At 43.7% G+C, this 26,472-nt stretch overlaps 2 protein-coding genes and 1 pseudogene across 3 annotated transcripts in view; 1 reads left to right on the forward strand and 2 right to left on the reverse strand.

The window, feature by feature from the left end:
- MATCAP2 (microtubule associated tyrosine carboxypeptidase 2) overlaps positions 1 to 10,146 on the reverse strand; it is a 35,206-nt gene extending 25,060 nt beyond the window's left edge. Inside the window, exons 1-2 of the mRNA XM_059655860.1 lie at positions 10,015 to 10,146; positions 5,275 to 5,344 (exon numbers count right to left, since the gene is read on the reverse strand). Of these exons, the coding sequence (XP_059511843.1) occupies positions 5,275 to 5,344; positions 10,015 to 10,131 (187 nt within the window). The 5' untranslated portion in view covers positions 10,132 to 10,146. The remainder of the gene's footprint in view (positions 1 to 5,274; positions 5,345 to 10,014) is intronic.
- On the reverse strand, positions 3,948 to 4,118 carry LOC132211635 (U2 spliceosomal RNA; annotated as a pseudogene).
- ANLN (anillin, actin binding protein) overlaps positions 9,863 to 26,472 on the forward strand; it is a 35,450-nt gene continuing 18,840 nt past the window's right edge. For both annotated transcript variants that reach the window (XM_059655857.1, XM_059655858.1), the window contains exons 1-9: positions 9,863 to 10,101; positions 16,562 to 16,715; positions 18,728 to 19,045; positions 19,798 to 20,177; positions 21,419 to 21,641; positions 22,200 to 22,387; positions 22,672 to 22,779; positions 24,600 to 24,732; positions 25,707 to 25,817. In XM_059655857.1, the coding sequence (XP_059511840.1) occupies positions 10,084 to 10,101; positions 16,562 to 16,715; positions 18,728 to 19,045; positions 19,798 to 20,177; positions 21,419 to 21,641; positions 22,200 to 22,387; positions 22,672 to 22,779; positions 24,600 to 24,732; positions 25,707 to 25,817 (1,633 nt within the window). In that variant the 5' untranslated portion in view covers positions 9,863 to 10,083. The remainder of the gene's footprint in view (positions 10,102 to 16,561; positions 16,716 to 18,727; positions 19,046 to 19,797; positions 20,178 to 21,418; positions 21,642 to 22,199; positions 22,388 to 22,671; positions 22,780 to 24,599; positions 24,733 to 25,706; positions 25,818 to 26,472) is intronic.

Raw genomic sequence — 26,472 nt, forward strand, 5'->3', positions numbered from 1 at the left:
TTTCAGTATGTCTTTTTCAGGAGAATGAACAGCATTACGTGGAAGGCCAATAAGAGAATGCTTTGTGAAACCGCCTCCGCCTTTGCACGTCAATGAAAATGGTCAGAACAGCACAAAAATCCTGGGAAAGTGATTTTTAAAAATAGGACGTTTTGTTGTAAGTGATTGGGTGGACAGATATTTTTTAATCAGACAAAAATACTGCCCATCTTAATCGTATTTGGAAGAAAATAGGATGCACATTAATTACTCCACAGATATTTATTAAGTGCCTACTATGTGCAAGACAAAAAGAGGAAAAAGACACAATCCTGCCCTCAGAAGTTACCGATAGCCCCCACACACCTATGTATGTAAACATGATGTACATATATCAACCAGTCCTTGACACATACATCAGGGATGCTCTGGTGAGTAAACCAGATAGTTCTCTTGGAACTTATGTTACAGTTGGAGAAACCACCTGACATGAACTTCACAAACGTTGTAATTTCTGGTACAGACAGGTGCTATGAAGCACAGTGAGTCAGGGAAGTATGCTAGGGGGTGATGTGGATAAGGGTGTGTGTGTGTGTCAGAAAATGCCGCTGAGGAGGTAACTTTTGAGCTGAGAGTTGAAGGAAAAGAGCCAGCCGTAGGAAATCTGGGAGCACACGCATCCTAGGTAGAGGGAATTGCAAAGGTAAAAGCCCTGAGATGGGAATGATCTTGACATAATCCCTGCGGCTGCATGAAGGTCGGCACGGTTGGAGTCCAGGGAGCTGGGGAAAAGTGAGAGAAGAAAGATCTCAGAGGCGGGCAGGGGCCGGGGGAAGGGATTTGTCTTTCAGTCTAAGTGCGATCGGAAACCACTGGTGGATTTTAAAGAGAGCAGTGACATAATTGGTTTTTTTTTTTTCTTCTTAAGATTGCATTGACAACTGGAAGAGGTTAATGGGGGAAAAGGAGGACCTATGTAGTACTTTCAACAATAAAGATTAAAATTTAAAAGAAAAAAAAAGATTGCATTGACTGCTCTGAGGACAGGGCCTAAGAGGGTGGCGTGGAAGCAGGGAAACCAGATAGGAGACTCTTGCAGGGGGCCAAGTGAGGTGACGATGGCTGAGAAGGAAAAGGAAGCTGTGAGAGGGAGCGAAGAAGACCCAGGATATAGCTGCAGGTTGGACATGTGGATAGAGTGGGAGGAATGGAAGAAGGAAATTGACATGACCCCTAGGTTTCTGGCTTGAGCAACTGGGTAGCTAGTGGTGCTATTCAAAGAAATGGAGAAGATTGAAGAAGAACAGGCTTGGTGGGGAAATCCTACTTTAGAAATGTTAAGTTCAAGCTGGCAATTAGGAGGAGAACCAAGATGGCGGCATAGGTTAACGCCGGAGTTTGCTGCTTTGAACAACTACTTCAAAAGTGAAACTAAAACACGGAACGGACATCACCCAGAACCACAGGAACGCTGGCTGAGTGGAAGTCCTACAACTAGGAGGAAAGAGAAACGCACATGGACACTCAGAGGAGGCGCAGTGCTGAAGTCAAATTCTGAGGTGCGGAGTGCGTGGAGCGGGCTGGCGGCGGAGGGCGCGGTTGGCGTTTTCAATCCGGAGGGAGTCGCAGACTCTGAGCTCCAGATCCGGGCAAGTCTTTAGGGACCCAGACTCAAACGGGAGAAGCGGGACTGTCTGGCTTCGGTCAGAGCGAGTGCAGCTTTCTCTCCGAGCTTTGCAGCGGGTGCTGGGACTCAGAGAGGCAGAGCCCCTGGGGACAGGACTGAGAGCCGCCATAACTGCTCTCTCTGGCCCACCCTGTTGATCCTGTGCGACCCGCCCTGCCCACGCCCTGCACAGAGGCATTTGCCGGATAGCCTCAGGCAAAGGCTAGATTAGCACCTCCCTAGAGGACAGAAGTTCTCTCACTGCTGACACAGCTGATTCTCATAGCCACTTGGCCTGGAGGTCAAACCCTCCCTGGAATTAGCTACAACAATCAAGATTTATCTATAAGACTTCGAACAAAGACCACTAGGGGGTGCACCAAGGAAGCATAACAAAATGCAGAGACAAAGAAACAGGACAAAATTGTCAATGGAAGAAATAGAGTTCAGAACCACACTTTTAAGGTCTCTCAAGAACTGTTTAGAAGCTGCCGATAAACTTAATGAGATCTACACGAAAACTAATAAGACCCTCGATCTTATATTGGGGAACCAACTAGAAATTAAGCACACACGGACTGAAATAACGAATATTATACAGACGCCCGACAGCAGACCAGAGGAGCGCAAGAATCAAGTCAATGATTTGAAATGCGAGGAAGCAAAAAACATCCAACCGGAAAAGCAAAATGAAAAAAGAATCCAAAAATGCGAGGATAGTGTAAGGAGCCTCTGGGACAGCTTCAAGCGTACCAACATCAGAATTATAGGGGTGCCAGAAGATGAGAGAGAGCAAGATATTGAAAACCTATTTGAAGAAATAATGACAGAAAACTTCCCCCACCTGGTGAAAGAAATGGACTTACAGGTCCAAGAAGCGCGGAGAACCCCAAACAAAAGGAATCCAAAGAGGACCACACCAAGACACATCATAATTAAAATGCCAAGAGCAAAAGATAAAGAGAGAATCTTAAAAACAGCAAGAGAAAGAAACTCAGTTACCTACAAGGGAATACCCATACGACTGTCAGCTGATTTCTCAACAGAAACTTTGCAGGCCAGAAGGGAGTGGCAAGAAATATTCAAAGTGATGAATACCAAGAACCTACAACCAAGATTACTTTATCCAGCAAAGCTATCATTCAGAAGTGAAGGTCAGATAAAGAGCTTCACAGATAAGGAAAAGCTAAAGGAGTTCATCACCACCAAACCAGGATTATATGAAATGCTGAAAGGTATCCTTTAAGAAGAGGAAGAAGAAAAAAAAGGTAAAGATACAAATTATGAACAACAAATATGCATCTATCAACAAGTGAATCTAAGAATCAAGTGAATAAATAATCTGATGAAAAGAATGAACTGTTGATTATAATAGAATCAGGGACATAGAAAGGGAATGGACTGACTATTCTTGGGGGGGAAAGGGGTGTGGGAGATGTGGGAAGAGACTGGACAATAATCGTGCACCTATGGATGAGGACAGTGGGTGGGGAGTGAGGGCGGAGGGTGGGGCGGGAACTGGGAGGAGGGGAGTTATGGGGGGGGAAAAAAAGGGAACAAATGTAATAATCTGAACAATAAAGATTTAATTTAAAAAAAAAAAAAAAAAGCTGGCAATTAGGGTACAAGATTTCAAATAGGTGGTTGGATATTAGAGTTTGGAGCTCAGGGAAGAGATCATGTAAAGAAATAAATTTGGGAGCCATCAGTATACGGTGGCACTTTAAGGCAATAGGACCGAGAGATCACCTAGGGAGTGTGTGTAAAGGTAGACAAGAGTAGAATTTTGAGTTTAGTCATTTAGTGGTGAAGCACAGGAAGAGGAGCCAACAAAGGTTTACACACACACACACACACACACACACACACACACACACACACACAGAGCAATAGATACATAACTATATAACTCTCTCTCTCTCTTTTCTGAACTGTTTAAGAGTACTTTGCAAACATGATGCCCCTTTACTCCTAAATACATCACAGTATGTATATTCAGGGTGGGGTAAGAGTAGTTTTACAGTTGTTTGTATGGAAAATAATGTTAATAAATAATAATACACGAATAAACTATTTCAAACTGTTAGCCTACTTTTGCTCCACCATGTATATACATACTGTGATGTATTTAAGAGTAAATACATGTATATATGTGTGTATATGTGTGTGTGTGCATGGAGAGAGAGAGAGAGAGAGAGAGAGAGAGAGAGAGAGAGAGAGAGAGAATATGAGAGAATGTGGATGTTATGAACACCAGAAATTTGGAAGGGTTAAAGAGAGAGGAGAACGATGGTCTAGAACTAGTGTGTAAGGAGAGAGATTTTTTGTTTATTGACAGAGCAAGCTCCTATTCCGTCTCCCCGTTCCAAAAATCCATCCAATATGTGGCCCACAGATAAAGGATGTATCAGATGTTAAACTGATTAAAACAGAATACCTACTCTTGATCTTAGCCAAAAGGCCAAGAAGCAATAAGGAGAAACTTTTGAAATGCTTGAAAAATAAAGGTCACAACAGACATCAATGGAGTACAATGAACCTTTTTCTTATATCAAACTTAAGGAGATTTTTATTTCTGCTGTTCAATAAAGGAAATTTGATGTTTAAGAAACATTTGCTTCCGCCCTAACCGGTTTAGCTCAGTGGATAGAGCATCGGCCTGCGGACTCAAGGGTCCCGGGTTCAATTCCCGTCAAGGGCATGTACCTTGGTTGCGGGCACATCCCCAGTGGAGAGTGTGCAGGAGGCAGCTGATCCATGTTTCTCTCTTATCAATGTTTCTAACTCTCTATCCTTCTCCCTTCCTCTCTGTAAAAAATCAATAAAATATATTTTAAAAAAAGAAACATTTGCTTCTGCTATTTTAAAATATTTAAGAGCTACTTTAATATGGGATTGCTAAAATTTTAAAAATAGGATCTGTGGATATAGCTTTAAGAAATTTAGATATGGAAAAGTAATGTTATCAATATATGAATTACAGTGTGATAAGTACGTAAAAGAATTCTTCCTCTTTATGAAAGGATTTACTGTGGTCCGTTAATATGAATTCCCTAGCCCGGCTCAGTGGATTGAGCGTCATCCCCTGCACCAAGAGGTCACTGGTTTGATTCCAGGTCTGGGCACATGCCCGGGTGCAGGCTGGATCCCCTGTGGGGAGCATGTAGGAAGCAGTCCATTGATGTTTCTATCTCTCTCTCCCTCTCCCTTCTTCTCTCTCTCTAAAATCAATAAAAAAACATTAAAAAGTGAATTCCCTAATACCCTTATTGACCACTTGAAAAAAGAAACTAAAGCTGTACAAATTTTGAGCCTATTGAAGTGTTTGGAAGATAAAGGAAATCTGCCTGTAGTTCCATTGTTTTTTAGAAACAATACATGTACTATGTTCAGCAAACACAATCTGTTTTCTCTCACTGTGGAATATGAAACTTTAAGTCAATGGTTCAATTAGAGAGAAAAAGTCTGGTGCTAAGGACCGATAAAATGTAATGCTTAGTACCATTAATAGCAGAGATTATAACAAATAAAATGGCCCTTTTCTGTAACATGTATACAACATCCTTTGATGGTTCTTATTTTTTCATTATAATAACTGTATAAAAGAAGTGGCCCTTCGGCCAGATAACCTGAAGTAGAGGACTTGGCTTGAATCTTTCTTGCCACTGCCTTATGGATAGATCTTGGTCTTTGCACGCTCTGTAAAAATAAGAATATTTATGGCATTGTAATTATTTTGTGAGTGAAATGAGAATGTGTAAATATATTTTGAAAATTAACTGTAAATATATTCCATTTGGAGTGTCTTTACTGAAGTAAATACTTTTGAATTTTGTATTTTTCATCCCTCCATTAATTTTGTCTGTGAAAGATATGATTACTATTTCCTTTGTTGAAAAGGAAGAATCAATACTCATTTACAAGGCCACCTTTAACCTCTCATTATCTCTGCTTCAGGGGCTTTGAATTTATCCTTAAATTAACATAATAACCTGTGGTCTTTACCTAAATAACGTTGAAGGTTGTGGTTTTTATTTAAATAACTAGGGAAGACACTTTTGATGACTTTTAGAATACTAACATAATTTAGGTCAAACTGTATAGCTAATAATCATGCAAATATAGCACACATTTATTTTCTCTCCTAAATTAATAATTAAAATTTTTTTTTAGAAGCAATTCCAAGAAAAAACAAACATGGTTGGTATTTATTTAGCACTTTAGCTATAGCTCAAGGGAACACATAGCAGTATTATATCTTTGGTGATCAAAATAAATAAACTGAAATGTTAAGAGTATAAAGAATTGGATTTGAAATCAGGTAGATCTGGTTCAAATTATATACTGATGGTCTTAGACCATCATTCAGCCTCTTTGCATCTCAGTTTCCACATCTCTAAAACAGGAATAATAGTTACCTTATATTCATTCCTTCAACATATATTGTGAGCCCCCAAAATGCTCAGTTACAGCTATAAACAAGACAAGCTCCTGCCATTCCATAGTTTACAGTATAGTAGGAGGGGTAAATAAGAAACAAAAACACAGCACTAAAATAATTCCATATAAGTGGTGAATGCAATAAAGGAAATAAATCAGAGTAACAGGATGAAAAGTGATGGGGGAGCATAGAGAAGGGGTGTGGCCATCGGACCAGGGAAGTCTTCTTTGAGGAGGTAGAGATTTCAAGCTTAGACCCAACTAATGAGGCCAGAGACATGGGTATATCTAGAGGAGCAGTATCCAGGAAGTGGAAAGTTCTTGAGGCAGGAAAGAATTTAGCATTTTTTAATGACCAGATTAAAGGCCTATGTAGTTAGAAACTAGTGGGGGGAAAAGGGGAGTGTGTTATGATATTCAGAGGATATTAGGAGGAGTAGGTAGACAGGGTTGAGGTCACGTATAATAAAGAATGTGGATATTATTCTAATTGCAATGGAAGACATAAGCTGACCCTAAACAAGAAATTGACACTGCATAATTTACATTTTAAAAAGATCCCTAAAAAAATCAATGGAAAAAAGATCCCTCATAATTCATAAGTTTGCAATGATTACTTATGTTCCTTTATACCAGTAATAGATAGTTTAAAAATATATCTTAAAAGATACAATTTATACATTTTAGGATCAGATTGTTAAGCTTCATAAAGGAAAACAAATCCTCTTGAGATTTTTAATTGAAATCATACTGAATTTATCACATAACTTGGAGAAAATTTATATCTTTGTGAAATCAAGACTTTGCATTCATGAACATGATATATCTTCACTAATTTAGGCCTACTTTAAATTTTTTTCCTGTTAATCCTCACCTGAGGATACTTTTTCCATTGATTTTTAGAGAGTGGCAGAGAGAGGCAAAAACAGAGAGAAATTTCAGTGTGAGAGAGACACATTGATTGGTTGCCTCTCACAGGCACCCTGACCAGGGCCAGGGATGGAACCTGCAACTGAGGTCTGTGCCCTTGACCGGAATCGAACCCGGGACCCTTCATTCCATAGGCCAATGCTCTGAGACACCAGCTAGGGCAGGTGTACTTTATATTTTCCAAAAATGTTTATTTATAGAGTGCCTCCATGAAGATCTTTAAATTCTTTAACTTATTCCTATTACCACTTTTGTTGTTGCTTTTATTTTTAGCTTCTGGCAATAATATTGAAATATATTGATTGAAATGATCCTCTAAGTCCTATGTTATTTTAGAGAAAATTTTGCTTATGTGTATAAGGAGACATCGAAATATTCATGGCATCATGGAATCTTGGAGTTACAAGTATACAGCAGTAAAAAATGAAAGAAATGCAGCTGGAGCTACTAATGAGGTTGACTCTCATAAAGAGAATATTGAGGGGAAAACTGCAGAAAGGTATGTATACTGATAATAAAATTTATGTAAAACAACATATTGTTATGACTGTATATGTAGATATAATAAAAGTACATACATGTTATGGGAAGGATAAACATGAAAATCAGGACAGTTTTACTCCTGGGGAGTGGAAGGTATTAAGGAAGGACATGGGAGACTTCAATTATGAGATTCCATATTTCATAAGCTAGGTGTTAGGTACATGATTATTTTATACACTATGTTTTTGTAAACTGGACATATTTTTAAAAAATATCGATTTTTTACAGAGAGGAAGGGAGAGGGATAGAGAGTTAGAAACATCCATCAGCTGCCTCCTGCACACCCCCTACTGGGGATGTGCCTGCACCAAGGTACATGCCCTTACTGGCATCGAACCCAGGACCCTTCAGTCCACAGGCCAACACTCTATCCACTGAGCCAAACTGGTTAAGTGGACATATTTTATAACAACTTTGAAAAGGAGAAAAGTAATTCTAGCTGATGAACTGAAGCATGAACTACCGAGGGCTAAGAGAGGGAGAGAGGAGGCAGGTTAGGGACACTCGCTGTGCTCCTGAAGGGTGGAATTGGGTATCTAGCAGTTTCTGGCACAGTCCGTGTTTAATAAATGGTAGTTATTGCTGATGTGGTTGCTATCATCATCATCATCAACATCAGGGCAAAGATCAAAGACATTGGGGGGACTGTGAAAAAAGAGAAACTAAAATGTTTCCAGTAGCTATGTTGTACTAGGTGCTTTATTTATCCTTTGGTCCTACCTAGAATCTAGTTATAAAGAATCTAAGGCTCAGAGAAAGGCAGAAGGCTCAAGGCTACATACATGTCTAATGACTCATTTTTCAATATTGTTTAAAACATACACTCTCTCCCGCCAAGATACACACCCTTTCCCTGTCTAGCATTTGAAAAAAATTCAAACATCTTTTCTCTTTGGTTCTTAGGTAGCATATTTTGAGTTAAAGTTTAATAGCTCGATCCACCGAACACTTGGACTAGTGCCTTGTTACTTATCACAGAATACTTTTGGATCGCTCTCAATTTTTCACTTGACCCTCCAAACAGCTCCGCGGAAGGGCGGTTGATCATTCCTGTTTTACAGATGCGTAAACTAAAACCCAAAGAGGCCACCTCAGAAATCCTTAGCCCCTGGGACCATGAACTTCATGAGTTCCTCTGTTAAATAGCTTATGACTGAATGAGCACTTTTCTAGGTTGAGGTTAACGTTAATTGTAAAGGAGTTCACGACTCCCCCAGAAGGTTTAGGAAACAGTGGGTTAAGCAGGGTCCTGGTGCAGCCAAGACCCCAAGCCATTTCCTCCGACCTCACACCCTGCCTTCTTCTCATTACAACTCACAGCATCAACCTTCCAACTGGAGCTATTACTGGTGGAATACGATTTGTACTGTTTACCCACCGCCAGGGCGCCAGTGTTATTCAATATACGGAAACATCTTACCTGGGGAGTTTGTCCAGCTGCCGGGCCCTCTAATCTACAGGGTGTTATTTTTAAAACGAACAAGTCAAGAGCTGTTCCTACAAGCCCCAGCACAAACTTGCTAAGAAAAGGAATCTGACGCAGTGGCTATGTAACGTATTTTACAATTGCGAGTAATCTATAAACAATAATCACGGAAAAAATTAAAATCCTGAGACATAGCTTCTCGATCTGGAGGCGGGAAGCAGACCATGCGCTGGGAGCGGATTTTCACTTCTGGTTACCGCATGTCTCAGGGTCCCCCTTCCTCCCAGATGGAAAAGGAAGGATTGAGGCGGATCGCTCTCTCCGAGCCCTTCCCACTCCACCTTTGCAGCTTGGACAGGACTGAGGAGCGCCAATGGGTGTAAGCTCGTGGCACAGCCTGTGAATGTCGGCCGCATTTTCCCCATGAGAAAGGCCTCCAGCGTCCAAGGGGGGCTAGCGGTCATGAACCCCAAGTGTCCGGGGGACGCACTAGACCTGCCCCTTAGGAAGGCCCAGCCTGCAGCCCCCTTTGGGTCATGTCAGGGTGGGCGGAGAGGATGCCTGGCAAGGTCCGGGGGGATTTCACAGGAACCCAGGGCTCTCAATCCCGCCCTGAGGAATGCAGGCAGGGGAACGCCCCAGCCCAGCCCGCGGGAAGGGAGCGGGTGGGGTGTGCGAACGTTGCAGGCGGGGCTTCGGCCCGAGGCGGTTCCTGTACCCGCAGCACCGCACCCCCCGCGGAGCCCGGGCGCCCCGCTACAGGCCCGGGCTGAGCTGGGGGAGCGGAGCCGCCCTGGGAACCTCCCGGCCGCCGCGGCCACGTGACCCCAGTGCGGGGGCGGGGACAGGCGCGCCCCGCCCCGCCCCCCACGCATGCGCGCGGCTCCCGGCGCTGAAATTCAAATTTGAACGGCAGCCGGAGCCCGAGTCCCACACTGGAGGCTGCGGGGGGCAGGAGCGCAGGCTGGGAAGAGTGTCCCGGCCCTGGACTCCTCGTTCTCTCCCGGCGACACGCCGAACTGGGACTCACTTCTTTCCTTTTCCGGAATTTGAACCACCGCCTCCGTCGTCTCGCAATCGACACGCGAAGCCCGGGGCGATGGACCCGTTTACGGAGGTGAGGGAACCTGGGGGCGCCGCCGGGCATGACCCTTCTCGGCCCCCACCCGCCCTGCCCACCTCCTGTCAACCTCCGGGACCCCCGGGCGGAGGGCGCGTGCGCGCGCGTGCGCAGAGCCTGCGTGCGGGGTCCCGCGGGGGCCGCCGGGAGGGGCCGCGGGGCGCCCACCTCGGCGGCCGGTCCGCGCTCTCTCGCCGGGGAAACCTGGGGAGGGGCGTGTAGAGTCTGTCCCAAAAGGTAGTGAAAGACGTCCGGTCGGCCCGGTTGTTAAGGGGATGCCCCCGTGGAGTGGGACCCTGTCCCCCCGAGAGGGAGGGTGGGGTCCGACGGAACCGGTCCCGCTGGGAGCGCCCGCGGCGCGCCGGCTCGGGCGGAGGCCGGTGCCCGGGTGACTCACCGTTGCCTGTGCAACCGCCGCCGGGATATGGAATGGGATCTGCGGGATCCGTGCGGCCTGCCGGGAGCTGCGGGTGCCTTTGAGGCTGCGGTTCCCGAGGTAACAGCCGAGCGTGGGAATAAGCTGGCGCCTGGGACCGTCGCCGCCGCTCCCGGAAGGTCAGACGGTTCTGCAGATCCCGCCGCTCGGCCGGCCAGGCTGAAGGTTCATCCCGCTTGGCCGCACATTGAAAGGGAAAGCAGTAGCTGGACGTGTACAAATCAAGTTTATGAGCCCACGGCCCAGAGTAAAGAAATAAACCTTTTTATGTGTGTTTATGGGTGACATCGCCGCAGGGTTCCACTCCCCTTTCGGTCCGGGGAACTGGATGCGGGTAATTACATTCTCACTGTGTGATTAATCCTCCGGCTCCGACCCGTGCGGCATGGGCGGTTCAGGGGTTGCGTGTTGCCAGCTGTGTCCACTCTCTTCCTCTTTTTAAGGTGGTTGCACAAGCTTCAAACTGTTGTTTTTTGAGTTTCTGCAAAGGGAACCTAAACGTCTCTACATCAGATTAAAAAACTTAAATGCTTTGGAGAGTAATACTTTTTTTTTTTTTGAAATGTAGTTACAATTCCATAAAGTGTAAGGTATTTAAAAGTTTCAACAGTTAGACCTTACTTGTTTTCAGACACAACAGTATTTGTTATTATTTTTTAAAAACATTTTTATTGATTTCAGAGTAGAAGGGTAAGGGAGAGAGATAGAAACATCAATGATGAGAGAGAATCATGGATCGGCTGCCTCCTGCACGCCCCCACTGGGGATGGAGCCCACAACCTGGGCATGTGCCCTTGACTGGAATGGAACCCGGGACCCTTCAGTCCACAGGCCGAGGCTCTATCCACTGAGCCAAACCGGCTAGGGCATATTATTATTATTTTTAATTCTCACCCAAGGATGTTTTTCCATTGATTTTTAAGGAGAGTGGAAGAGAGAGGGAAAGACAGAAATATCGATGTGAGAGAAACACATTGATCGGTTGGTTGCCTCCTGCAGGCCCAACCAGGGCCCGGGCAGGGTGGAGCCTGTATCTGAGGTAGGTGCCCTTGATAGGAATTGAACCCAGGACCCTTTGGTCTGCAGGCTGACTCTCTATCCACGGAGCCACACCAGCTGGGGCAACAGTATTTTTGTTTCAAGTTCTCAATCATCTTGGGAGAAAACACCAGTTTGCTTACCTTTTTATTTTTATTTTATGTTATTTAAATCCTCACCCGAGGATATTTTTTACCATTGATTTTTTTTAGCGAGAATGGAAGAGAGAGGGGCTGTTTACTTTACTTTTAAAAATTCTCACAAAAATCCAGAACATTTTTTTTTCCCCCAGAACACATCTTTGTATCAGCTTTAAAGAATAGGCCTGGTCATGCACCATATTTTTCACTTAATTGAAATTCTCATGGATATTTTTTTAATGTTACTAACTTAGAATAGGATTCCTTAAAACATTAGTCCTCTGTGTTCTGAATAGTTTTTTATTTTATTCTCCCAAGTAGCTAACAGGAACAAAGCATTTTGAATGTTGGCTGAAAATGTTAAAAATGTCATTCTGAAGCAGTACAAATCTCAATTGAAAGAAACTTTATTTGAAAGAAACCTTTCATTTTAGCATGTGCTCAGAAATATGTATTGTTTAATATGTATGGTTTGTATTATGAAAAGTTAGGTCCGTTGCAGTTGGAATAAATGGCTTTGACATCTTTCCCTTAATTGGTAGTGAGTGAACTGTTTGCATTGGTTCCCACCAGTAGGTGCTTAATTACAGCATTCATAACATTTTTGCACAGTGAAGTGAACTGGCACAGTTCCTTGTCTGAAAGGACTGAAAGTCAGTTGAAATGACTTTCTCAATGAGCATTTCTCATCAGAACCATAGAGCACAGGAGATGGAGAGACCGTTTTCTCAGTTTTCCCGTGCCCTCCTCCAAGCATAGCAGATATTTTATTGGTCACATTGATGTCAGGGAGCCAGGGCTTACTTCTCCAGGTAACTGGTTGAGAAAGGCTGCAGCCCCCTAACCTCCGTTTTCCTGGGTTCTCCCTGCTGCCGCTGGTGCTCTCTGGTACACTCTTCTCCCTGCTCTTCTGCCTGGCAAACTCTGGTTTAACCTCTTGCCACACTGATCTCCCTGCTTCAGAGGAGAGGACACCTTTCACAGTGCCCAGCTCACTTGCATTTACCTCTTGAGCATGTTACTTGCTGGATGTAAGCTTCTCGAAGGTAGGCCTGTTTTTTCTATTCAGAGAGAGGTTTCCCTCACCTCAAGCACACCCAGTAACAGTGCTGAATTAATATAGGAGAGAGCCATTCCGTGCTGTTACTTTACAGTCAAGTAATTACACACCACAGTAGCTGTTAGGACATTTTAGCAGTGTTTTTAAAGTGTAGAACATTTCGAATGACACAGGCATGATAACCTCTCATGCACCCATCACCCAGCAGCACAGGCCAGTGTTTCACTGAATTATTTGAAAGCAAATCCTAGAGGTCATATAATTTCATGCTTAAGTATTTCAGTGTTTACCACTAAATGCTAAGGACTTTAAAAGCAAAACATCAATATGCCATCACACCTAAATAGTAACAGTTCCTTAATATCAGGTATCCCGCGAATCTTCAGATTTCCCTAAGCGTCTAATGCTTTTGCAGTTTACATGAATCGGGATGTAGACAGGGTCTTTAAAGTTTTACATGGACCAACCGGAAGTAATGACTGCATCTCGGTTCATGCGCGAACAAGCAGTTTCAGCAGATGTTTATTATGATGATCTGATATGAGCTGATAGCATTAAAAAAGTTATGTTGATGATATGAAGTTAGTTCTCTGACGAAAGTTCTTAAAGTGAGCAATTGGATTTTGTCAAAAGACAAGTTTATAGCAAAGTAAGATCCCCGACTCAGGAGCCCTTGTTTGAATTCTGCCTCGCCTTTCCTTAGCTCTGTGACCTATGGCTTGTTATGCAACCCATGCCTGGATTTCTTCATCTCTAAACAGCAGTAAAAAGAGAGCGTCCCACATAAGGTGGTTTTTGTTTTTGTTTCTAGGCTTTGAAAATGAAATGAGTTAATGTGTGCAAACACTGAAAGTACTTTATATTAAATCCTACACAGTGTTAGTGATTGTTGTACTGTTAGGTGAATTTACACTTACACATAACATTGGTGTTAGCCTCTTAATTTAAAGATCCGCCCATGGGCAATGGTCACCCCAGTCCAAGACGAGCATAGGGAAACCAGGGCTAGGTGTGCCAAGTCAGAACTTTCTATGGAGAAACCCTAAAAGAGAAAAGGCTACAATGAACGTACTTTATAAAACATCTTTCCTTGTGATAAAAACAAACAAACATGCTGTTACTGTTTTGAAGGGAGTCTTTCTCATTTTCCAGAATTGTGACAATCTCTATTGACCCAGGAGGGAATGCTACTGGAGTACACTGAGAATAATAAGTTAATTTCTGCCCTAGCTGATTTGGCTCAGTAGATAGAGCGTTGGCTTATGAACTGAAGGGTCTCAGGTTGGATTCCGGTCAAGGGCACATGCCTGGGTTGCAGGCTTGATCCCCAGTAGGGGGCGTGCAGGAGGTAGCGAATCAATGATTCTCTCTCATTGAAGTTTCTATCTCTCCCTCTCCCTTCTTCTCTGAAATCAATAAAAATATATTTAAAAAATAAGTTAATTTCTATTGAATCTACTCTGTTTAAGAAGGCAGGGAGTCAGTAATCCTTCCTAGAAAATTTTTGTCACAAATGATTCAAAGTGTGTGTGGCAGAAATTGCTTAGGGACTATATGCTTCAGTTGTCTTAGATTCATCCATGTGGAGTATTTTATGTCCTAATTCTGTTAGTTATTGCAATGTTTTATTTTTTTATTCCTCTACTCTTTGAAGGAATGTACGTTATAAACAAAAGAATCTTTAACTTCCTGATACACCATCATAAGGAAGGGTGACTTACATTTACTGAGCTGTTGTTTTTATATGTATATCATTTCTTTTAAATTAATAACCTTTGGTATTTATTAGTTTTTATTTTACAGAGTAGGGAACGTGTTTTTTTGTTTGTTTGTTTTGTTTTTTCTCTTTTTACTTGTCTATTTTTAATTTGGAAAAATTTGGATCCAGAGTAGACAATAGGACAGTTGTGTCAGTTAGAATGACACACCACATTCTTTTGTTGTGACCCATTGCTCATAGTAACTGAAGATACACTGACAAGTATTCTAACAGACTGGCATGGGATGTGGGCATGCCCATGAGTAAATATAATTAGGCTAGTTTTGTCCGGGGAGTGATTTTATTGCTGGAGAAATGATCAGGCATAAATTTGTCTATCACCTTTGAGTTTATGCAAGACTTTTATTTAAAGGGGAAAGGTTTTGTGTTTTGGAAGGCACTTGGTTCATAAATCATCCTGTCAGTGCCAGAGCATTTAGACTTTGTGTCACTTTTTTCAACCAACTTTAAAAATTTTTTTTTATTGATTTTAGAGGTGGGGGAAGAGACAGAGAAATAGAAACATCAATCTACTGCCTCCAGTACATCCCCTACTGGTGATCCAACCCATAACCCCGGGCATGTGCCCTGACAGGGAATCGAACCCTTGGCCTCTCTGTGCACAAGGTAACGCTCAACCAACAGAGCCATCCTGGCCCGGGCTCAATGGACTGTAAGTTAGAAATCATCCTAAGGAGAAGGGAGAGTTGAGCTTTCTTCCCAATTTAGCTCATGCTTCAGAGGATTAAAAAAAAAAAAGTTATTTTAATTAAGGAAGGAAAAGGCCAGATGGAGTTTAATTTCTTAGTCTGCCAAGTACTATACCTGTGCTTCAGGGCAGTACATAAACTCCAGCCAGTAATCTGCCCCTCCCTCAGTTGCGTGCATTTGGCAGAGAATGAGCTGTTTTATGGATCTCGTGTTTGTCTTACCACAATTCAAACAGGAGCATCAGAGTTCATAAAAGTATTGATAACTTTATGAAATGGCTCAGATTTCAACATAAAACTTTTATATTGACATTTAATTAAGTAAAACATTAAGATTGTTTAGTGTATTTTTTTCCTCTTAGGAAGTGTCTTATGTTTTCAGTTATCTCTTGCTGTTTACCACCCCAGATCTCAGTGGCTGTATTCGTGCTGCTGCTGTACCAAACGACCACAGACTTGGTGGCTCAGAATCACACCTTCGCTTCGTAGGTCAGAAGTCGGATGGGTTTTACTGGGTTAAAATCAGGGTGCAGACAGGATTGGGTTCCTTTGGAGATTCTAGGGGAGAATTTATTTCCTAACCTTCTCCAGCTTCTGGCGCCTCCTGCACTTCTAGGGTCCTGTCCCCCTTCATCCACCTTCACAGCCACCAGTCACGTCACTCTGACCTCTGCTTCCCCTGCCACCTCTTCTCTGCCTCTGAGTTTCCTGCCCCTCTTTTCCCTTATAAGGGCCATTGTGATTACATCGGTCCAGATTCTCAACTTAGTCACACCAGCAAGCTTCCTTTGGCCATGCAACAGATTCATAGTTTCAGGACAGTAGGATATGAGAATCTTTGGAGACCATTATTCTGCCCACCTACCTTAGTGCTTAAAACAATGACCACACTATTTCTTTTTTAAAAAATTTGTTTCTACTGATTTTTAGAGAGAGGAAGGGAGAGGGATGAGAGAGGAGCATCCTTAATCGGCTGCCTCCTGTACATCCCCTACCGGGGATGGAGCCCACAACACAGGCATGTGCCCTGACTGGTAATCGAACCGGTGACCTCTTGGTGCATGGGTTCCCCTGTTTGCTTACCACTCAGTCCACCGAGCCACACCAGCCGGGCTTTACTCCCCCTTTAATGTTCATATTACATCAGGTGTAATTTTGACATTGGGGTGCTCATTTAGTGGATCTTGAATGCCTTGGGATTTCACTTTTGAAATGCATTTAACTCTTTTTCTGCATGGCAATTGGTGGTTTTAGAAGTTATCTGAAGTTTAGTGAGCCTTTGACTAAACCGTATTTTAAATATTATCTATGTAGAAACTACTCGAACGAACCCGTGCCAGGCGAGAAAATCTCCAGAGGAAGATGGCCGAGAGGCCCACGGCAGCACCGAGGTCTGTGCCTCTCGCCAAGCGCGCCAGAGAGCCGCTCGCAGAAGCCAGTAACCAGCAACCCCTGTCCGGGGTGCAAGGTAGGACTGTGAGGTGATGGAAGGAGAGGAGCCCCAAACATTTCCTCGTGCATGTGCGAGAATCAGCACCTGGGGGAGGCAAACGTAGCAGCCCCTGGGGAGCGACCAGCCTTCTCCCTCTGTGCCAGGATTATGTTTTATGTTAGGCCTAGGCAGCCCTGGGCAAACTACGGCCCGTTTGAAATGAATAAAACTAAAAAAAAAAAAAAGACCGTACCCTTTTGTGTAATGATGTTTACTTTGAATTTATATTAGTTCACACAAACACTCCATCCATGCTTTTGTTCCGGCCTCCGGTCCAGTTTAAGAACCCACTGTGGCCCTCGAGTCAAAAAGTTTGCCCACCCCTGGCTAGACCCTACTGGGCCATAGCAGAGTTTCCTTTAACAAATAGTTCAAATTAATCAGTTGAACTTTATTTTCCCCAATGCAAACTTATTCTGAGTGTGGAATAGTCTGGAGATAATCCTTGGTATAACTTTAAAGCACACGTAGAAAAAGAGGTTACAGAGATAAGGGCTTGGGGCTGGCTTACAGTTATTTTGGAAACTAACCATAGAATGATAATTTATTTTCACATATTTATGTTGAGGGAAGGGAAGGGAATACGTTACATATAGATGGTATTCGGCCAGGGAAATAGAGGCCTGGCTCAGTCCAGGATCTTCTGCTTTCGCTCTGACATGGGTTTGTACAATCACATAGTGAGTGCTGTGTGCTTGAAAACCAGAGGTTGGGACTACATTTTGATGCTAAAATGTAGGTATTTACTGTTGTTCACAAGAACTGTAAATGTAAAGGACTCTGTTTTTCCAGGTGGTATTGCATGTTAAAATAGAAACATGTTAAAAATGATCAGCTAGGTCAATGGAAAATGAGTTACAGAAGAGTAGAAAATTTCATGCTGTATTTTACTTAGATGGATGTTGATAAGGGCAGTCATAGCCTCTTAGTAATACAACTTTGGTCACTGCCAGAACAAGAATACTTGGTTAGACAACTGGTGAAACTGACCTCTTAGGAAATTTACATCCTGACTTTTTAAAAATATTAACTTCCCAGGAGCTATATTAAAACTCATTCCTGGGTTGAAATCATACGCCTTTCATTTTAGGACTTGGAATTTGTTTTCTAGGTGTTTGTGGAAGTTTAAAATGTGAAGTGTGGTTAAGCACTTGTGCTGATGAATTTGTTTGGTATTGACTAGATTATTCAGTCACATTTTTGGTTCCCTGTCTCTTTTCCTAAACCTCAAGCCAGGTGCCCTGGTATCCTTGACTTATTGTCTGTGAAAGACTGTTTTAAAAACAGAAAGTCTGGTTCCTACCCTTAGCTCAGCTGTGTCCCTCTAGGCAGGGAGCTAAATTCCTCCAGCTTGATTTTTCTTGTCTGAAAGTAAGGTGATCAGGCTGTGACCTTTAACAGGCTCCGGAACATTTGCGCATTCTGTGTGTGCACTTTTAATTTCCTGCTGTTGTAAACTGTGTAAAGTATTGTGTGTATATATTGAGAATGTTACTTGAATTTATTTTCATTCAGGTTTTTTAAATCATAAATTATTATTTTAAATCTCTCATCAGCTCTTTGTAATACTTTAAGCAATAAAAACAAAACAAACAAAAATCTCTCATCAGATTTCTAAGTTATTGAAAGCAGAATTTTACATATTTCTTGTAAGTAAAATCATTGAAAGGATTAGAGCAGTGGTTCTCAACCTTCCTAATGCTGCGACCCTTTAATTCAGTTCCTCATGTTGTGGTGACCTCCAATTTCATTGTTACAAATTGAACATAATTAAAGCATAGTGATTAATCACTAAAACAAGATGTAATTATATATGTGTTTTCCGACGGTCTTAGGCGACCCCTGTGAAAGGGTCGTTCTGCCCCCAAAGGGGTTGAGAATCGCTGGACTAAAGAAACATGTTTTTTATTAAGTTGTGAAGTCCCTATGGCAGTTGTTTGTGCTGTGAGGAAGTATGGAAGTTTGAAATTTTCCCCTTTTTAATCTAGAGAAATCTTGTACAAAACCATCGCCATCAAAAAAACGCTGTTCTGACAACACTGAAGAGGAAGTTTCCAACTTGGAAAATGCACAACCGGTTGAGTCAGCTTCTGCCAAACCTTGTTCTCCAAGTCCTGTGTCCCCTCAGGCACGGCCACAGGCACCGGCTCCGGCCAGTGATTCCCTGCCCGCCACCCAGGCATCGCTGCTGGGCCCGCAGAGCGCGCTGCACGCCAGGCCCGAGGCCTCTGCAGCCTCCTCTGTTAAAACACGGATGCAGAAGCTGGCAGCCCAGCGGCGCCACTGGGATAATGATGAGGTGACAGGTATGCATGACATGGACGGGATGGCCCTTAAATCTGTCAGTAAGATTCACATTGTATGTTGAAAATCGTATTTATCAGTTAACACATGAAGGTAACTGCTTTTGCTTCATCTGTATCCCCGAACAGTCACTTGCACATAGTTCTCTTATCAGTAGTATATTTATCAGGTGTGGGGCGTGCAGGAGGCACCACACTGAGGAGGGACATGTTTTTGCAATTTCAACTTCAGGTGTGTTATCTGCAGTGTCTGGGGTTTAGCCAAAAGGAGGGAGGCAGTTGGTTAAGAAAGTTTTGTTTTTCTTTCTTTCTTTTTTTTAAAAAATATATTTTATTGATTTTTTACAGAGAGGAAGGGAGAGAGATAGAGAGCTAGAAACATCGATGAGAGAGAAACATCGATCAGCTGCCTCCTGCACATCCCCCACTGGGGAAGTGCCCGCAACCCAGGTACATGCCCTTGACCGGAATCGAACCCGGGAACCTTCAGTCCGCAGGCCGACGCTCTATCCACTGAGCCAAACCGGTTTCGGCAATGTTTTTCTTTTTTTAATTTGGATTAAGTATCATCTGATTTGAAAAGATATTGTCACATTTAAACAGCTCGGTGCTCTCATGCATACGAGAGCTCCGGACTAGCTCTAAGCCTGTTAACCTCGTTAAAAATCCCCAGTGGAGTGGTGCTGGTATTTGCACGTGCCGTACATGCATCTCCTGAGCATGGTCGTGAATTCTTTTTCTGAAAACATTTTCAGATGATACCCCTGAAAGCTCACTCATCCCAGCGATGCCAGCGGAGGACAAGGCGGCCTCCCCTCCCAAACCAGCAGAAGCCTCGGCCACTCCCGTGGGGAGGCGGGGCCGTCTGGCCAACCTTGCTGCCACTATCTGCTCCTGGGAAGATGATGTCAGTGTCTCATCGGCAAAGCAGAACAGTGCCCCAGGACAGCCTGGCACCACTTGTTTGTCCAAAGCTTCCTCTGCCAGCGGAGCATCTGCCGGCATCAATGGCCGCAGTGTTGCGCAGGAAGCCGCATGCTGCTCCCCGAGGGGTGGCCATGCCTCTCTGAGCAAAGCCCCGGCCTCGAGAGCCGCGGCCGCCTCCTTGCCTACAGGTGCCGTTTCCAGCGCTGCGGTGAGTACACACACCTTTCAATACAGAAGCCTTTCTTCTTCGTTAGGAGAGATAATGTACATTTACGTGTAGGTCTGTCTTTTTATAACATAGTTGCAGTGTTTTATATTACTTTTAGAATATTGGTTTCATAGAAAGTAAAAGTCATAAATTTGGTACCCCCACCCCAAGATAAGTGAGCAGTTAAGAACTAGTGCAACTCCAAAGTGTGCACCATGATATGACAGAGCCTCTTCGTCAGGGAGAGCCTGAAAATGACTTTCTCCGTCAGGGTGCGCATTTCTGACAACTAGGAGCCATAGTGACCAGGTGGCAGTTGTCAGCGGTGGGTACGGTGCTTTCATGTACGTCTTTTTGAAAGGTTCCCTTGTGCATGTGCTACCTCAACATTTTAAAAAAATATCTTTTAAAAAAACAAAAAAGAAAAAGAATGTTGTGTACGGGGCATCGCCGTTGAGTGTAGCGCTGGGATCTGGAATTAGCCTGCATGCAGTCCCAGCCCGGCCACATCGTTCGAAGTGTGGCCTTGGACAAGGCTTTGTCTTGCAGGACCTAGGAAAGGGTTCTGGGGAGGGTGAAGCGAGGTGATGTGCACAGAGCACTTAGCATAGGGCTTGGCAGGAGTGAGTACTTCCTTTATTATCATTAGTCATCAAGTACATGATGCAATAAAAATACATATATGTTTTCATTTATTGTAAAGGGAGAGAGAAACATGAATTGGTTGCCTCCCGTAGCACCCCGACCAGGGACTGAACCCACAAGCCGGACATGTGTCCTGACTGGGAATCGAACCGGCGACCTTTCAGTGCACAGGACGGTGCTCAACCAGCCAGCCAGCTGAGCCACACTGGCCAGGGCTGTGATACGATTATGTTAAAATAATACTGACTTAATTAAAATACAAAAATATGTAATTTGGTTTAACATAGTTAAAATCCATAAATGTAATAGTGTGATACTATTAAGAAATTTTTTTTTAAAATAGTGACTCTGCCCCTCATACTAAATTACCCATCGATCTAGTATACAGCCTGAACTATACAGCATAATTCGAATTACAGTATTTTCCAAGTTGATTTTTTTTCTCAAACCTTTCACATTGGCTTGATCTATTAGATAACAACATTTTTTCATGCGTTTACATAGGCTACCAAGCAAATAGAATTTGCGTTGTTGTTATGGGACTATCTCTAGGTATTATGAGTGCTGTATTTATCCTAAGTGTTTTCATGTTTCAGAAAGCTGCTGCTTCTCCTGTGAAAGCTTCTATATCTGTCACCAGTGCTAAAAATTGTGAGGTACGAAAACCTGAGCGACTTCAAAAAGCTCCTGCTAGTCCTTTGAAAACTGAGGTATCGAAACCAGTCGGGAAATCAGCTGAATCCCAGACAGTTCGACCCAAAGAAGTAAATAGAGAAACTTGTCTGCAGTCTCACTCTAAAGACAAATCTACAACACCAGGTTATGTATTTTTTTAAAAAATCTAAAGTTTTCAGGGTTTCTGTTCTCAGCATTTTAAATACCCAGTTTGAATGGCACAGGGTTGGTTTGCCAGGGCAAGTGCTGAATGCTCGGATGAGACGTCTTCAAATTCAGCTTTAATTGGTAGAGTGACTGTTTATTAGTGTAGATCAGTCCAGTTACTGGTCAAAGCAGTTTAAACATGCTTTTTCCTTAGAATGACTGTGCTAGATACTTTCCCCTGTACTTTTTTAAAATATTTTTTTTTATTGATTTCAGAGAGGAAGGGAGAGATAGAAACATCACACCCCCTACTAGGGATCAAGCCCACAACCCCCGCATGTGTCCTGACTGGGAATCGAACCCATGACCTCCTGGTTCATGGGTTGATGCTCAACCACTGAGCAACACCACCTGGGCATATATGGTTTACTTTCTGAATGAATAATCCTGGTAGAGTCAAAGCACTTTGGAACTGTACAGGCATTGGAACCTCCCCGTAGAAATGATAATGGTGCTTATTCTGAATAGCCTCCAATAATGTGGTGTTTTCTGTAGGAGCTGGAGTCAAGCCGTTTCTGGAGCGCTTCGGCGAGCGCTGTCTAGAACGCAGCAAAGACAGCCCCACGCAGAGCACACCCCACAGGACTCCCGTGGTCACTCCAAACACCAGGGCCATCCAGGAAAGACTGTTAAAGCAAAACACATCTTCATCTACTACCCACGTAGCCCAGAGGCTCAAGCAGGTGCGTACATCCTACTGCCTTCACATTACCCATGCCACAGTCTCAGCATAGAACGTACAGACATCAAGTCGTGTATTCCCATACCATTCCTTTTGACTGAATAAATAGCATCTTGGTTCTCTGTATTGTGTATTTCAAATTAGAAATACAATTGTTCTGTATTCCTTTATATTGTGACTTCTTTCCTCTTAAAACTGAAGACAAGCAAAGTTAGTAGTGTTTGGATATTATTCTTAAACCTACTATTGGCTTTTGTGTAAAATAGAGCTTTTGATGATTTTTAGGAACGTGAAAAAGAACTAGCATGTCTTCGTGGCCGATTTGACAAGGGCAATTTATGGAGTGCAGAAAAAGGCGAAAACTCCAGGAGCAAACAACTAGAAACCAAACAGGTAATGTAGACAGATAGGCGAGTGATGATGAAAGGAGGAAGGACAGCCCTGGCTCTCCATGCCAGGCCTCTGGTGGGCGCCAATCAAGTGCATGGTATCATCTAATCCCCACACTCACCCTGGAAGGTAACACTCCCCCCTTTCTGGGTGAGGACTAAGCCCCAGGAGGCAAATCACTTGTGCAAGTGGCACAGCTGGTATGTGGGAACCAGGGCTTCTGACCAGCCCTCTGACCTTGGCCTCCTCCTTTACCCCCACGTTTATTCTTGGGCCCCGTCCACAATGGAAGGATGCGGCTTAGTGAGTTTGTCTGGCGCTGTTTTCAAAGCCATGATTTACACCTTTGAGAATGAATGCCATTGCTTTTCATTACCACCACTCATTCTTTCAGTTATTCAGCTAATGTCTGGGTGCCCATTGTATACAAACCCGAAGCTTTTTACTCTCCAGGTGCGCTCCGCCCATTGTTCTCACTTCTGAAATGCACCTGCCCTGCCTGCCCCTTCTCAAACTTCTTGCTTACCCTTAAGACAGTCTGCAGCACAGTATCTGATAATGTGCTGTGTGTTTGTACATCAGGCTACTAGCTGAGTATGCAAGTTACTTAACTCTCCTGTGTCTCAGTTTTCTCATCTGTAAAATGGAGGCATTAGTACCGATCCTAGAGAGTTATTGGGGGGATCTGATGAGGCGATGATGTGAAGTGTGTAGAATAGAAAGATGACTGACACATGTGAAGCTCTATGGAAGTATTCGCTGCTGTTCTTATTTCTTCTCTTGCTTTAATCACAACCTTTTCAAAAGCAAACAAGCAATGAATGCTTCTTTTGCATAGCCTTATAAATATTTTAAAAAATGACTCAGATAAAGGAATTTTTTTCTTTTTCCTTTTCTTTTTTTAAAAAATATGTTTTTATTGATTTTAGAGAGAGGAAGGGAGAGGGATAGAGAGATAGAAATATCAATAAGAGAGAAACATGTATAGGCTGCCTCCTGCACACCCCCTCCCCTCCCCCATACACACACACTTGGAATTGAACCAACCACTCTGGGCATGTGCCCTGACTGGGAATCGATCCAGTGACCTTTTGGTTCATGGGTTGACACTAAGCCACTGAGCCACGTTGGGTAGACCTCTTTTTTCCTTTTCTTATGATCTGTTTTTGTCCTTTGCTGTTTTCTTTGCATTTTACCCACAGAGTAACTGGTAAGTGGAATCTGGAGGTAGGAACTGTCCCTAATTGTTGTTTTTTGTTAATCCTTACCTAAGGGTATTTTTCCCCCCAATGAGTTTTAGAGAGAGTGGAAGGGATGGCGGGGGGATGGGAGAGACAGAGAAAGAGATTCACCAATTGGTTGCCTCCTGCATGTGCCCCTGGTCAGGGCTGGGACGCGAGCCTGCAACCCAGGTACGTGCCCTTGACTGGAATCAAACCGAGAGCCTTCAGTCTGCGGGCCGAGCAACCGTCCAGGGCGTCCCTAGTTTTACAGATGTGGGCTGTGATGAGTGACACGGGGGAGTTGTTTTCCATACACATGACTTTCACTTGAATGGTTTCTCTGAAGCTGAACCTGATGCAGATTTCCATTCTCCCTTGCCTCCTACTCCCAGTGACTCACATCCTGAGAATCTCCAGAACGGACCTAGCGCCGAGGGCTCATGTTCTGAACGTGGCTTGGCCTTACACACGTTGTCTGTTTTGTTCTGAGGAAGCTTATGTAGAGTAATGACTGTGGTTTGTTTCACTCAGTAACACATAAAAAGACAAAAATCTATCGTTTTGAGAAGTAAAATGTATCTCTTCACTTGCTTTTTGCAGGAAATTCACTCTCAGAACACTCCCCTCAGAAAACATCAAGTTGTTTCAAATACCCCGTCCGGTCCAGTAACAGAAAAGGAAAAGGCGGCAGGAGAGCAGACCCCAGCACAGCCCCCCAGCCCAGAGCCCGCAGGTCAGCGCTCCTCCCCACATCACGCCGGGAGCTCTGGACGCGGGTTGGCAGTCAGAAACGCTGCTCTAGTGTGAAAAGGCCGATTCGCCCCTTCATTTCCACACTTTTTCCTTCTGGCCACGCTCTGCTGCTCGGCTCCGCGTCCAGAGTGAGAAGGCAGCCTCTCGCGGGAGTGTGAGCACTGCCACTGTCGCGTCTGGAGCTGGGAGGGGTGCATGCCCTTTACCTCAGCTTCTCTGCCCGTGCGGGCCGGTTGGAGCCTTGGGACAGAGTGCAGAGACGTGCTGTGTGCAGAGGGGATTGCGGCCGCGGTAATGGCACTCAGTGCTGAGTGGCGGGCAGCAGGCGCTTAAAGTCACTGTGCTAACCCATAACCCTGCGTCCGGCTGGACTGGGGCTCCCGAGGCTTGGTTGACTGGCAGTGGTGAGAGTGGCTTCTTTGTCTTGTGTCTGATCTTGGAGGAAGAGCTTTCAATCCTTCACAGAGGACAGTGTTAGCTGTGGGCTTTCATAGAGAGGGGTCGTTTCCTTCCGTTGCTGGTTTTTTTAAGTAGTTTTTATTTTTTTAAATGTCTTTATTGCTGAAAGTATTACCGTTGTGTCCTTATTTCCCCCATTGACCCTCTCCATCCTGCACCCCTTTTAAGTGTTCTTATCGGCACTTTTCTAAAAAATTGAAAAACAAATTGCAGAACAGCATGAGAGTGTGTCCACGTGCTGATAAAACAAAAGGCTGCTCACATAGATCACCGTAGAGGGAAACTAGAGGAGCAAACATAACCTGTTCTATCGATGTCCCTTCCTCTTGGAGAGAGAAATGGGGAGGTAGGAGAGGGCAGGTGTTTGGGGGTATTCTCTGTACATTTCTAAATTTTAAATCCAGTTTTGTAATCAGAAAAAAAAAAGATAGATTCTATAAACAAAAGTTCTGGGTTCTTATAATATTAATATGGTTTTCCCTAAAACTTTTTTAGGTTTCACTGAATGTGAAATGACGAAGTCTAGCCCTTTGAAAATAACACTGTTTTTAGAAGAGGAAAAGTCTTTAAAAGTAACATCAGACCCAAAGGTTGAGCAGCAGACAGGTTGGTTTTTATTCTTTATTTCTTACTAGCACTGAACATGTTATGAGAAATAATATAGTAGAAGCACATATTCCACTATACGCTGTTCTATATTTCTTAAAGTTTTTTTTTAAAATTGATTTCAGAGAGGAAGGGAGAGGGAGAGGGAGAGAGAAACATCAATGATGAGAGAGACTCATTGATCAGCTGCCTCCTGCACGCCCCCTACTGGGGATCAAGCTCACAATCCAGGCATGTGGCCTGACCAGGAATCGAACCTTGACCTCCTGGTTCATAGGTCCATGCTCAACCACTGAGCCACGCCAGCAGGGCCAGCGTTCTATATTTCTAAGTGGCTTATGATTTTATAATTCTCTCTCTCTCTTTTTTAACTACAAAGAAGTACTCTAGCCTCCACAGAGAAAGAGCACGGAAACAGCTATCTTTAGGGTACGGACCGCTGTGAAAGCATGGTCGAGCCTACCCTTGCCTGGCACGGGGCTGGCGGGGAGTGCACTGCCTGGCACTTCCATGGACTGTCAGGAGCTAGTGGCCCTGAGGCACCTGTGAATCCTGCCCTCAGTGACGCTCATGTTTCCTGTTAGTGACTGCCGCCTCCACGGGCAGCTCCCACCAGAGAAGAGTCCTTTGAAAGAACATGTTTTATACGTCCGAA

Source organism: Myotis daubentonii, chromosome 10, assembly GCF_963259705.1.
Source record: "Myotis daubentonii chromosome 10, mMyoDau2.1, whole genome shotgun sequence".
Lineage (NCBI taxonomy): Eukaryota > Metazoa > Chordata > Mammalia > Chiroptera > Vespertilionidae > Myotis > Myotis daubentonii.